This window comes from Taudactylus pleione, unplaced genomic scaffold (assembly GCF_031769625.1).
Source record: "Taudactylus pleione unplaced genomic scaffold, aTauple2 ptg000805l, whole genome shotgun sequence".
In the NCBI taxonomy this organism is placed as follows: Eukaryota; Metazoa; Chordata; class Amphibia; order Anura; family Myobatrachidae; genus Taudactylus; species Taudactylus pleione.
The window spans coordinates 302,851-317,837 of NW_028285207.1; the positions used below are offsets into that span (position 1 = coordinate 302,851).

The 14,987-nt window shown below is 43.2% G+C and overlaps 2 protein-coding genes across 1 annotated transcript in view; one reads left to right on the plus strand and one right to left on the minus strand.

Annotated features, from left to right (window-relative positions):
• The window catches only part of LOC148474856 (uncharacterized), a 202,790-nt gene that overhangs the window by 146,402 nt on the left and 41,401 nt on the right, over nucleotides 1–14,987 (plus strand).
• The window catches only part of LOC148474857 (uncharacterized), a 107,611-nt gene continuing 98,461 nt past the window's right edge, over nucleotides 5,838–14,987 (minus strand). Inside the window, exon 8 of the mRNA XM_088458076.1 lies at nucleotides 5,838–7,018. Within this exon, the coding sequence (XP_088314202.1) occupies nucleotides 5,929–7,018 (1,090 nt within the window). The 3' untranslated portion in view covers nucleotides 5,838–5,928. The remainder of the gene's footprint in view (nucleotides 7,019–14,987) is intronic.

Below are 14,987 nucleotides of genomic sequence, written 5' to 3' on the forward strand. Positions count from 1 at the left end.
ACACCACGTTTCAAGCATCGCTGTCTACTAGGCCCTCCAGCAATCCTGCTTCTATACCACATTCCAAGCATCACTTTCTACTAGGCCTCCTGGCCATACAGCAATCATGCTTCTACACCACGTTTCAAGCATCGCTGTCTACTAGGCCCTCCAGGCCATACAGCAATCCTGCTACTATACCACGTTTCAAGCATCGCTGTCTACTAGGCCCTCCTGGCCATACAGCAATCCTGCTACTATACCATGTTTCAAGCATCGCTGTCTACTAGGCCCTCCTGGCCATACAGCAATCCTGCTTCTATACCACTTTCCAAGCATCGCTGTCTACTAGGCCCTCCAGGCCATACAGCAATCCTGCCTCTACACCACGTTTCAAGCATCGCTTTCTGCTAGGCCCTCCAGCAATCCTGCTTCAACACTACGTTTCAAGCATCGCTGTCTACTAGGCTCTCCAGCTTCTACACCACGTTTCATGCATCGCTTCCTACTAGGCCCTCCAGAAATCCTGCTTCAACACGTTTCAAGCATCGCTGTCTACTAGGCCCTCCAGCAATCTTACTTCTATACCACGTTTCAAGCATTACTGTCTACTAGGCCCTCCAGCAATCCTGCTTCTACACGTTTCAAGCATCGCTGTCTACTAAGCCCTCCAGCAATCCTGCTTCTATATCACGTTTCAAGCATCACTGTCAACTAGGCCTCCTGGCCATTCAACAACTTTAGTTTGGGCTGTAAGTCTACAGTATATTCTATTGACTGTCCTATGGTATCAGCTCCTTACTACACCATTGACATGTTGTGTTTGTACTGGCCCTCCAGGTCCACCATATCATTTATAAAGTAAACTGCCATGATTTTAATATTCTGCTTGTGACTGTTCTTGGATGTGCCTCGTACCTCCAATACCTCCATCTCGGTCCTAACAATTGTTAGGGGATTGTAACAGTATTAGATTATCAATATTTGGCAACTGCCTTGAGTGATATATTACTGTATAATCTCTCTGATGGCTTAGATATTACTATCCTTACCCACTGTCCCTGTAGGACCATAGACATAAATCTTTTATCCCTCTATAGAGTCACCACTTATACACGACTCACTCCGTACACTGTCTGGATTTTTCAGTATATATATTTTTTTCTCATATTAAGGGTACACACCATTCATTGTCACAACACCATACTTAGGTTTATATATGTACTGTTATATATATATATATATATATATATACACACACACATTATAACATTGTTCCTACATTTTCACACATACATCGTATTTACAGATGTAATTATTGTACATAATAATGTTACACTTACACAACAACTTTATTATGATATGAGATTGTCACACGCACTTAATCACCTGAGGGTGTGCAGACAACACTTTCCTCCTTTTTATTTGTCACTTATGGTCCCTCTTTTCCCAGTAATCTCACCATTCATCAATGTGTCTCACCAGTCACCAGTGTGTCTCACCATTCATCAGTGTGTCTCACCATTCACCAGTGTCTCACCATTCACCAGTGTGTCTCACCATTCATCAGTGTTTCTCACCATTCACCAGTGTGTCTCACCATTCACCAGTGTGTCTCACCAGTCACCAGTGTGTCTCACCATTCACCAGTGTGTCTCACCGTTCATCAGTGTCTCACCATTCACCATTGTGTCTCACCATTCACCAGTGTGTCACACCATTCACCAGTGTCTCACCAGTCACCAGTGTGTCACCATTCATCAGTGTGTCTCACCATTCATCAGTGTGTCTCACCATTCATCAGTGTGTCTCACCATTCATCAGTGTGACTCACCATTCATCAGTGTGTCTCACCATTCATCAGTGTTTCTCACCATTCACCAGTGTGTCTCACCATTCACCAGTGTGTCTCACCATTCATCAGTGTTTCTCACCATTCACCAGTGTGTCTCACCATTCACCAGTGTGTCTCACCAGTCACCAGTGTGTCTCACCATTCACCAGTGTGTCTCACCGTTCATCAGTGTCTCACCATTCACCATTGTGTCTCACCATTCACCAGTGTGTCACACCATTCACCAGTGTCTCACCAGTCACCAGTGTGTCACCATTCATCAGTGTGTCTCACCATTCATCAGTGTCTCACCATTCATCAGTGTGTCTCACCATTCATCAGTGTGTCTCACCATTCATCAGTGTGTCTCACCATTCATCAGTGTGTCTCACCATTCATCAGTGTGACTCACCATTCATCAATGTGTCTCACGAGTCATCAAATCATTGTTCCACCAATTATTCCTTTTTACCACTGATTTTCATGGAATATTGTGATAGAGATTTACAGATACTTGTTATGTCCTCTGACTAGACCAATCCTCTGTATAAATGCATGTCACACAGAGAGCAGCAGCTGCCTCCATGATATGTCTGTAATTGGGGTAGCGTGATTTATAAAAAAAAAAAAAAATTAAAACATTTTGTTTGGCGACACCTCTACACACTTCCATATTTTTGGCAGAAGCTATTTTTCTTTATATATAGCCAATATTTTTTTTGTATAGCAACCAACATAACTATTATCTGATATGTTGATACATTAGGCCAAGCTTTCTACATAGTTGTCAGTACCATCTATTGATCTGCTCTAATTGGTACATAAATTGTCTTTGTGGCTATAGACTGATATTGTTTAGCAGACATACCTATTACCTGTACTACTAGCATATACCACAGTATATTCAGCGGAACCATTTATTTGCAGTGATTTATTGCCGGTATTTATGGGCGGTAATACATATTGTACCATTGGTGGATGCTATATGTAGTTATATGTTGGAGATAAGTAGTGAGTGCTAAAGACACTACATATTGCTCTATATTAGTAGACTATACCAGGTAACTCTATGTAAGCAATTACCAGGTATTATATATGGTTTTACTATGGATTATATACAGAGTTGCCCATTTACTTGAACATGACTGCTGCCAATACTACTGAGTATTAACACTCAGTAATACCATATTATTATTCATATTTTCACTGTATCATCATTTGATACTTTGTGTTGTACGTTGTTTGTTTGTTAACATATATAATAAAAGTTATATTTTAATATATTATCAAAGAGTGCCCCCAGCAAGGATGAGAGATACTTTTCTTCTTTTGTCTTCTTAACATTATGACATGGGAGAGACCGGACTCCAGACACTACGTGTAATGATTTCCTAGCACCTGTGGTAACGTGTGAGGGGTGATACATTGTATATTAGTACACACGATATTAGCAGATCCATTTGTTTGTTGTTTTAGTTAAGTACATGACATATAAAACAATATAACCAGTACATAGAATGGCCATGTGATACCGGTTGGGTGCACAATGTATGTGTTAGGTATATCGGTCTATTCATTAAAACTCAGAGATATTGAGATAAAAAATAAAATGTGTTTAATGTTACTTCACTTAGTTACTTAGCACATGAGAAACATTCAGTCCCTGGAATCCCAGCACTGGGAAGTAGATGCTCGTCTGGCACCTAGTACATGGAAAACCAGAGAAATAAATATACACTATCACAATGTATCAGGTATAATATTGTGCAGTATGTACTAATATATTTATATTTTCGAAAAATACCTTTATAGCCTCATCCTCTAAGCTCAGGAAAGAGAAGTACAGAGAGAAAAGTGTAATTACATACACAGATATATACACATAGTGGGGACACCACCCCGAGCACCAGGGACACCCTTATACTATTTATATTATTACCAGTTATTTATATAGCACACACATATTACACAGCGCTTTACAGAGAGTATCTGGCCATTCACCTCAGTCCCTGCCCCAGTGGAGCTTACACTCTATATTCCCTGCTACATGGACACTACAGCAAATGTTTAACCAGAACAGCCAGAGGAAACCCACCCAAGCACAGGGAGAATATACAAACTCCACACAGTTAGGGCTGTGGAGGGAATCAAACCCACAACCTCAGTGCTGTGAGACAGTAATGCTAACCATTACACCAACCGTGCTGCCCACAGGAATCCTTACTCCTCACTGCTGTTGTGTCCTGATGGTGTGTGACAGCTTCTAGCAAATCATTCTCTGATATAACAGTGTATATATCCTCCCATTACTCTGCCTCCCTGCAGCATATAATAGGTATTACATAGAGGGGAGGAGGTGGGTGCCAGGAACCTCTATTATTAGATGCCATCACTCTGCTACCACCTTAGTGCCCACTGCTCCTTGTGTCTTCCTTACACACTATTATACCATTCACGTGATCCAATTCCATATACTGCTATACACACTGCAGGGTAACTCTCCCTACATATACCGCTATACACACTGCAGGGTCACTCTCCCTACATATACCGCTATACACACTGCAGGGTAACTCTCCCTACATATACCGCTATACACGCTGCAGGGTAACTCTTCATACATATACCGCTATACACGCTGCAGGGTAACTCTCCCTACATATACCGCTATACACTGCAGGGTAACTCTCCCTACATATACCGCTATACACACTGCAGGGTAACTCTCCCTACATATACCGCTATACACACTACAGGGTAACTCTCCCTACATATACCGCTATACACACTACAGGGTCACTCTCCCTACATATACCGCTATACACGCTGCAGGGTAACTCTCCCTACATATACCGCTATACACACTACAGGGTCACTCTCCCTACATATACCGCTATACACACTGCAGGGTCACTCTCCCTACATATACCGCTATACACACTGCAGGGTAACTCCATATATATACCGCTATACACGCTGCAGGGTCACTCTCCATACATATACCGCTACACACGCTGCAGGGTCACTCTCCATACATATACCGCTATACACGCTGCAGGGTCACTCTCCCTACATATACCGCTATACACGCTGCAGGGTAACTCTCCCTACATATACCGCTATACCTGCAGCAGGGAAACTCTCCATACATATACAGCTATACACGCTGCAGGGTCACTCTCCCTACATATACCGCTATACACACTACAGGGTCACTCTCCCTACATATACCGCTATACACGCTGCAGGGTCACTCTCCCTACATATACCGCTATACACACTGCAGGGTAACTCCATATATATACCGCTATACACGCTGCAGGGTCACTCTCCATACATATACCGCTACACACGCTGCAGGGTCACTCTCCATACATATACTGCTATACACGCTGCAGGGTCACTCTCCCTACATATACCGCTATACACGCTGCAGGGTAACTCTCCCTACATATACCGCTATACACGCTGCAGGGAAACTCTCCATACATATACAGCTATACACACTGCAGGGTCACTCTCCCTACATATATCGCTATACACGCTGCAGGGTCACTCTCCCTACATATACCGCTATACACACTGCAGGGTCACTCTCCCTACATATAACGCTATACACACTGCAGGGTCACTCTCCATACATATACAGCTATACACGCTGCAGGGTAACTCTCCCTACATATACTGCTATACACACTGCAGGGTAACTCTCCCTACATATACTGCTATATACACTGCAGGGTAACTCTCCCTACATATACTACTATACACACTGCAGAGTAACTCTCCATAGATAGACTGCTATACACACTGCAGAGTAACTCTCCATACAAAATAGATTAAATATAAGAAACAATGAGGACAGTAATACAATACATTACTATTCATTGTTCTGGTTTACACAACAGAAGAGGCCAATGAAGCAGCCGGGTCAGGAGAAATACTATTCTTAAGGATATATATATATATATATATATATATATATATATATATATATATATAGTTTTTTTTTATAATTTCCAATTGTAAACATGCAAAGTTTCAACAGGCTACATATAGGATTGTTTAACGAGATCTAATTTCTGTAATTTCTGACAATCAGACTATGAGAATATCTAATCTGTGTGATTTCTCTGATGCCTAACAAGAGCTGTTTTCCATGAAAAACATTTCCCACACTCAGAACATGGAAATGGCTTCTCACCTGTGTGACTTCTCTGATGTGCAACAAGCAATGATTTCTGTATGAAACATTTACCACAGTCAGAGCATGGAAATGGCTTCTCCCCTGTGTGATGTCTCTGATGTCTAACAAGAGCTGATTTCTGTTTAAAACATTTCCCACACTCAGAACATGGAAATGGCTTCTCACCTGTGTGACTTCTCTGATGTGCAACAAGCAATGATTTCTGTATGAAACATTTACCACAGTCAGAGCATGGAAATGGCTTCTCCCCTGTGTGATGTCTCTGATGTCTAACAAGAGCTGATTTCTGTTTAAAACATTTCCCACACTCAGAACATGGAAATGGCTTCTCACCTGTGTGACTTCTCTGATGTGCAACAAGCAATGATTTCTGTATGAAACATTTACCACAGTCAGAGCATGTGAATGGTTTCTCCCCTATGTGACTTCTCTGATGTGTAACAAGATTTGATTTCCACGTAAAACATTTCCCACACTCAGAACACAGAAATGGCTTCTCACCTGTGTGACTTCTCTGATGTCTAACAAGAACTGATTTCTGTGCAAAATATTTTCCACACTCAGAACATAGAAATGGCTTCTCACCTGTGTGACTTCTCTGATGTGTAACAAGAACTGATTTCTGTGTAAAACATTTCCCACACTCAGCGCATGGAAATGGTTTCTCACCTGTGTGACTTCTCTGATGTAAAACAAGAAGTACTTTCTGTGTAAAACATTTCCCACACTCAGAGCATGGAAATGGTTTCACACCTGTGTGACGTCTCTGATGTAAAACAAGAACTGATTTATGTGAGAAACTTTTCCCACACTCAGAGCATTGAAATAGTTTCTCACCTGTGTGACTTCTCTGATGTGTAACAAGATTTGATTTCCACGTAAAACATTTCCCACACTCAGAACATGGAAATGGTTTCTCCCCTGTGTGACTTTTCTGATGTGTAACAAGATCTGATTTCCGCTTAAAACATTTCCCACACTCAGAACATGGAAATGGTCTCTCACTTGCCTTAGCTGGCTGATGGGTAATAAGATTTGTGTTCTGTGTAAGACATTTGGCTTCTATAGAAAAGGGAAATATTTTTTCTACTCTAAGAGCTGTAATAGATGTACCAGGAGAACATTCCTCATTATTAGCAGGATCAGGTGATACATCTGCACTGTGAGGTACAGGGTGTATAATTGGGGTAATGGGGTATTCTCTTGGAGTATCTTCATTGATGTCATTATCTTCTATTTCACAATCTGGAGATAAAGTTAGATTTTCCTTCAATATATTCCTGCTGTTACCTCCATCTGCTGGGAATAAAATAAATATATGATTGATGCCACATAAATTTCATTTTTCAATAAAGACTGTTATCAAATGTCCTTATATCACCATCAAATGGATAAACTCACAATGATGTACAATGTAACACTCATCACCTGACATTTTATGTTCCGTTATACATAGAGCAGGGATTACAGCTTTATTATAGTCATTTGTGCTGGGAATTACTCTGTAACATGACAGCAACGTGTGGCGATAATACAGCTATAACATGTGCTGGGAATTACTCTGTAACATGACAGCAACGTGTGGTGATAATACAGCTATAACATGTGCTGGGAATTACTCTGTAACATGACAGCAACGTGTGGTGATAATACAGCTATTACATGTGCTGGGAATTACTCTGTAACATGACAGCAACGTGTGGCGATAATACAGCTATTACATGTGCTGGGAATTACTCTGTAACATGACAGCAACGTGTGGTGATAATACAGCTATAACATGTGCTGGGAATTACTCTGTAACATGACAGCAACGTGTGGCGATAATACTGCTATTACATGTGCTGGGAATTACTCTGTAACATGACAGCAACGTGTGGTGATAATACAGCTATAACATGTGCTGGGAATTACTCTGTAACATGACAGCAACGTGTGGTGATAATACAGCTATAACATGTGCTGGGAATTACTCTGTAACATGACAGCAACATGTGGCGATAATACTGCTATTACATGTGCTGGGAATTACTCTGTAACATGACAGCAACATGTGGTGATAATACAGCTATAACATGTGCTGGGAATTACTCTGTAACATGACAGCAACGTGTGGTGATAATACAGCTATAACATGTGCTGGGAATTACTCTGTAACATGACAGCAACATGTGGCGATAATACTGCTATTACATGTGCTGGGAATTACTCTGTAACATGACAGCAACGTGTGGCGATAATACAGCTATAACATGTGCTGGGAATTACTCTGTAACATGACAGCAACGTGTGGCGATAATACAGCTATAACATGTGCTGGGAATTACTCTGTAACATGACAGCAACGTGTGGCGATAATACAGCTATAACATGTGCTGGGAATTACTCTAACATGACAGCAACATGTGGCGATAATACAGCTATTACATGTGCTGGGAATTACTCTGTAACATGACAGCAACGTGTGGTGATAATACAGCTATAACATGTGCTGGGAATTACTCTGTAACATGACAGCAACGTGTGGCGATAATACTGCTATTACATGTGCTGGGAATTACTCTGTAACATGACAGCAACGTGTGGTGATAATACAGCTATAACATGTGCTGGGAATTACTCTGTAACATGACAGCAACGTGTGGTGATAATACAGCTATAACATGTGCTGGGAATTACTCTGTAACATGACAGCAACATGTGGCGATAATACTGCTATTACATGTGCTGGGAATTACTCTGTAACATGACAGCAACATGTGGTGATAATACAGCTATAACATGTGCTGGGAATTACTCTGTAACATGACAGCAACGTGTGGTGATAATACAGCTATAACATGTGCTGGGAATTACTCTGTAACATGACAGCAACATGTGGCGATAATACTGCTATTACATGTGCTGGGAATTACTCTGTAACATGACAGCAACGTGTGGCGATAATACAGCTATAACATGTGCTGGGAATTACTCTGTAACATGACAGCAACGTGTGGCGATAATACTGCTATAACATGTGCTGGGAATTACTCTGTAACATGACAGCAACGTGTGGTGATAATACAGCTATTACATGTGCTGGGAATTACTCTGTAACATGACAGCAACGTGTGGCGATAATACAGCTATTACATGTGCTGGGAATTACTCTGTAACATGACAGCAACGTGTGGTGATAATACAGCTATTACATGTGCTGGGAATTACTCTGTAACATGACAGCAACGTGTCGCGATAATACAGCTATAACGTGCTGTAATATATTAGACCGGTGTTTGTATAAAATTACAGCTGAAACACGTGAGAATAATACGGCTGCCTCCAGGCTTGTAGGTAAGATGCACAATATCCAGGAACACTGTAACTGCAGCAATGCAGAGGTGTCACCATGTATATGTAATAGTTACACTTCTTATGTGCGCTCCTCTCATCCATAGCATCAATGAAGGAACATGACATAAAGATAGAGGTGACAGGATCGGACATATGTCAGCAGATTCTAAGTGACCTTAATCCTTGCTGGATCCAACACTTCCACACTGTTCATTATGGGTCTGTCCCCCATTAGAAGATATAACAAACTATAGGCCTGCCGGTGACGTTGTAATTAAAGAGACGTCTCATTATGAAGTTGTATTACTGTGATTAGCTATACCGCAATAAGGTCGGGTCCTTCTTTGTTGGAAATTCCACAATGGATGCCGGTCAGTGTAATGATGAGTATTTATGGCAAGAAAACAGTCAGATACAGGATAAACTGCATAAAGTGATGAAAAAATGTTCTAGACCATTCTCAAAATTGGGACCTGTAAAATGTTTGTGTGAGGAACATAATGATAATAACAAGATTGGTCATCCTCACGTCCCGGCACACACTATGCTTAATGTACAGTCCCTGGTCCACTCAGAGAGATATGTGCAAAGACCGTACAAAAGCGTACAGAAGGAATGAGAGAACTTATTACACAGATTAGGAACATCTACACCCTACACAGGAGAGATCTCCAACGGTTACTCCGAGTTACTTTCCTCCAGCTCTGGCTAATGATCTTTCTGCCTTGCCACAACCAGAGAAGGTGACACATAGAGGACTCCACTGAAGCATTTGAAGATATCTAAAAAGCCCTCTCTGAGGCCCGGCCATGGGGCCTCCCACTTTATAGTAACAAGCTTTCCACCTACACAAGGCCCAAGGTAATGCAGCTGGCATCCTTACCCAGTTATATGGAGATAAGCTCCATCCTCTGGGCTATTTCACCAACATGTTGGACACTCACTGCCCAAGGCATGAACCCATGTGACAGGGGAAGCCATTGCTGTCTCCTTGGAAGATAAAACCAGTGGAGTAGTACTAGGACATTCTGTCCATGTACATGTCCCATAAGCTGTCAAACAAACTATGGCCTGCTCACAGATACAACATGTGACCGCCAATAGATGGACAAAAGTGTGAGCACTCACTGGCTGCCTAGACATTTGCTATAGCCCAGGGAAACAGACTGGCTGATGAGACTGCTGAGCAAGCAGCCACTCTCCCTCCAAAGGATGGCGCACACATGCACTCACTTTCTGTACCACTTGTTACCAGTCACTGACATGGACAGGATCACTGCAATGCAACAATCAGTGCCAGCTGTGACAGCTCACTGTGCGAAAACAATTGGTGCAGTCACCTGCCTTCAGCACCATGGGTAGTCTATTATGGTAACCCCAAAGCGCCAAGGCTTGTCTTCTGCCTCTAGCAATCTGGGTAATCTATTTTGGTAAGCTCATTTTTTTTTTTCTGGAAAACTAAGGTTTGGGTGGGTGGTGGGGATTTAAAGCATAAACAATGTGGTAGAATCCAGATTTCTTACCCTTAGGCATGGAGGTAACCAGGGAGGCACAGCTAAGGAGATTGTACTGTTAATACCAGGGGGTAGCTCCTATCGATGGCGTCATACACACACGCAGGGGCTCACAGGACATGACCCACAGTGGTATTATAAGGGCATTGATTAGAAGATACATCACGACCCTGGAAGCTACACGCAGCAGAGGACAACACAAAGAGAAGTAATCAGATGGGTGGGTGGGAGCAGCGTTACAGGGAAGTCTTGTCAGCTGGCACTAAGGCAACGAACCAGTGAGTGAGGTGGATAGAGCACAGTCTGAATAGTAGCCACAAATGTTGGTGGGGAAATCCTTATAATATAAGCTGTTGATCATTCAGTTGGCCACCAGGAAACAGCAATGTGGCACAGAGAGCTTGTAATAGCTGAAGACTGTGTTTGGCCTCCTATAGAGACACTACCACCTTTAATGAAGCGGAATAGACGGAGGTCCACTGTGGTCAGTAGATAAGGCTGTGCCGTCAGGTCACTGACAAGCTGCGGATTGCCGGTGAGATACCAGGGTACCCATCAAAGCTGACCAGAATCAGGCATCTGAGGAAGGTGAAGATGCTCCGTAGTGTGGATGGGAGTAAGGTATAGTGGAGACAGGGGCCCAGGATCCTATCCCTGCATGTGCTGAGACAGGCAATGTGATTACACTGGCCGCACAGCTGTAATTAGGAGGTGGAGAGGGAAGATTGTAATTACCTGAGAGGCTGTCTGCACTGAAGGAGCGCGCTCAGGTGTGGGGGGCGGGGCTAACAGGAGGAGTTTGATATGTTCCCCAGGGCATTAGGGACCATATCAGAAGGGGGGAGGCAGGGACCCCCGGACTGACACAACGAGCACCACAGGTGGTCTCCACATAAGTGGTATAAAGCCGCAAGTATGTTTCTCTGTGTAAGCAGGGAGCCGCGCTTACCTGTCCCCCTATGTGTCTGGCTGTGGCGGTGAACTTCGGAAGGGGAGAGCAAAACTATATGGCGTACGCAGCATAGCCTCCCACCCAATTACCGATACTGCAATCGTCCCACTGAGGTTGCTGGAGCAGCAGTGAGAGCGTCCTTAGGACACCTTTCTATTCCCGCTCTGTAAACAATAAAAATTAAATAAAACAAAATAAAGAATAGGGGACACCTTAAGCAGTCCACCTAGCAACCGGTGCCCGCTTCTCCCGGCAACAAACTGAAAACTGTCTGGCAGTCAGCTGGGGACAGGACATAGGAAAGAGGGAGCTCTGGGCTGCTGGGTAATTACAATTAACAGCTTAGGGCCCAGACTCTCTTCTACAGGCTATACCCATCATCCTCCCTGTGCCCCTTAGTGGAGAAAGAAAGGATCCAATCCTTCCAGGCACATAGATTTGGGAAGCCCTCGAACCTTAATATTGTACTACCGGTATTTACTTCTAAAATGTTTAAATGCTGGAGAGCAAGAGCATAATAGGGGCTGATGGCACCTGATGTATGAGATACACCAGAGAGTGTGGGGAGGAGACTGGTCATATCTTTGGGCTGGTAACACACAGTGACATGATGTGAGGGGGAGAGCAGGAGTATAATAGGGGCTGATGGTACCGGATGTATGAGATACACCAGAGAGTGTGAGGAGGAGACTGGTCAGATCTCTCGGCTGGTAACACACAGTGACATGATGTGAGGAGGAGAACAGGAGTATAATAGGGGCTGATGGCTCCTGATGTATGAGATACACCAGAGAGTGTGGGGAGGAGATTGGTCAGATCTCTGGGCTGGTAACATACAGTGACATGATGTGATGGGGAGAGCAGGAGTATAATAGGGGCTGATGGTTCCTGATGTATGAGATACACCAGAGAGTGTGGGGAGGAGACTGGTCAGATCTCTGGGCTGGTAACACACAGTGACATGATGTGAGGGGGAGAGCAGGAGTATAATAGGGGCTGATGGCTCCTGATGTATGAGATACACCAGAGAGTGTGGGGAGGAGACTGGTCAGATCTCTGGGCTGGTAACACAGAAACATGATGTGAGGGGGAGAGCAGTAGTATCATAGGGGCTGATGGCTCCTGATGTATGAGATACACCAGAGAGTGTGGGGAGGAGACTAATGATATCTCTGGGTTGGTAACACACAGTGACATGATGTGAGGGGGAGAGCAGGAGTATAATAGGGGCTGATGGCTCCTGATGTATGAGATACACCAGAGAGTGTGGGGATGAGACTGGTCAGATCTCTGGGCTGGTAACACACAATGACATGATGTGAGGGGGAGAGCAGGAGTATAATAGGGGCTGATGGCTCCTGATGTATGAGATACACCAGAGAGTGTGGGGAGGAGACTGGTCAGATCTCTGGGCTGGTAACACACAGTGACATGATGTGAGGGGGAGAGCAGGAGTATAATAGGGGCTGATGGCTCCTGATGTATGAGATACACCAGAGAGTGTGGGGAGGAGACTGGTCAGATCTCTGGGCTGGTAACACACAGTGACATGATGTGATGGGGAGAGCAGGAGTATAATAGGGATTGATGGTTACTGATGTATGAGATACACCAGAGAGTGTGGGGAGGAGACTGGTCAGATCTCTGGGCTGGTAACACACAGTGACATGATGTGATGGGGAGAGCAGGAGTATAATAGGGATTGATGGTTACTGATGTATGAGATACACCAGAGAGTGAGGGGAGGAGACTGGTCAGATCTCTGGGCTGGTAACACACAGTGACATGATGTGAGGGGGGAGAGCAGGAGTATAATAGGGGCTGATGGCTCCTGATGTATGAGATACACCAGAGAGTGAGGGGAGGAGACTGGTCAGATCTCTGGGCTGGTAACACACAGTGACATGATGTGAGGGGGAGAGCAGGAGTATAATAGGGGCTGATGGCTCCTGAATCCGCCACTGGGCAGACACATTTTCCTCATTAGTTTGTTGTGACAGAAGAGGGTGGAAAAAAGAGATTTTTGTAGTGATTAAGCAAGGAGAATATAGGACTCTTTTCTGTAATAAGTGTTTATTACTCACCTGTGCTAATATCTGTAGGAATTTCCTCCTCCTTACACTGCTGAAGCCCCATCACATACATCTCTCCTTCTCCCTCTATATCTTCTGCCTTCGTATCAGTCACATACGTCTCTTCTTCTCCCTCTATATCTTCTGCCTTCATTTTAGTCACATACGTCTCTTCTCCCTTTATAGCCTTATTATCAGTCACATACGTCTCTTCTTCTCCCTGTATATCTTCTGCCTTTATATCAGCCAGACATTCACCCTAAGTAGCCCACAAAACAATAAAATTATAAAATATAATGTCATATTTAATTAAATCACATTAAGAGCGGTATTCAATTAGCGGTGATATTATCACACCCGCGATAATATCGCAGATTTTTCGGTGATATTTTCACATCGGCAATAATTTATTGCCAATTTTTGATGAAGAACTGGAGAAAACTTTTCTCTATTATAAGAAACGGGGAAAAGTTAGCAAAATTCCTATTTTTGGGTAAAAATGTGGGGATTTCTTACAGAACCCTTTCGACAGCCCGCCTAATGATACTTTAGTGGAAAAAAAAATTGTAAGTTGCGTACTTTGGCGAAAATGCATTTAACGTATTGGGTCTGGTATTTCGTAGGGCCATAAAGATGTGCCAAATGTTTTAAACTAGTGATGTGCAGGCTCGGATAAGTTTGAATTTTCCCGCCAAGTTCAGATTTTTCCCGACAAAAATCGGGTCTCAGAAAGGCAAAACGTCATCTTTCATGGACAAACATAATCATTCCTGAAAAAAAGTCCATGGAATATGATGTTTGTCCATGAAAGATGATGTTTTGCCTCTTTCTGAGACCCGATTTTTGGCGGGAAAAATCCATACTTGGCGGGAAAATTCAAACCTATCCGAGCCTGCACATTCCTATTTTAAACATCGCACGTGGCTGGCACAGGCGTTTTTTTTAGCGGTTTTAAAAAACCGCCTGTGCCAGCCACGTGCGATGTTTAATGCACTTGGTGCATTCTTATGGCCCTCAGAAACACCAGACCCAATACGTTAAACGCATTTCGCCAAAGTACGCAACTTACACATTTTTTTCCGCTAAAGTATCA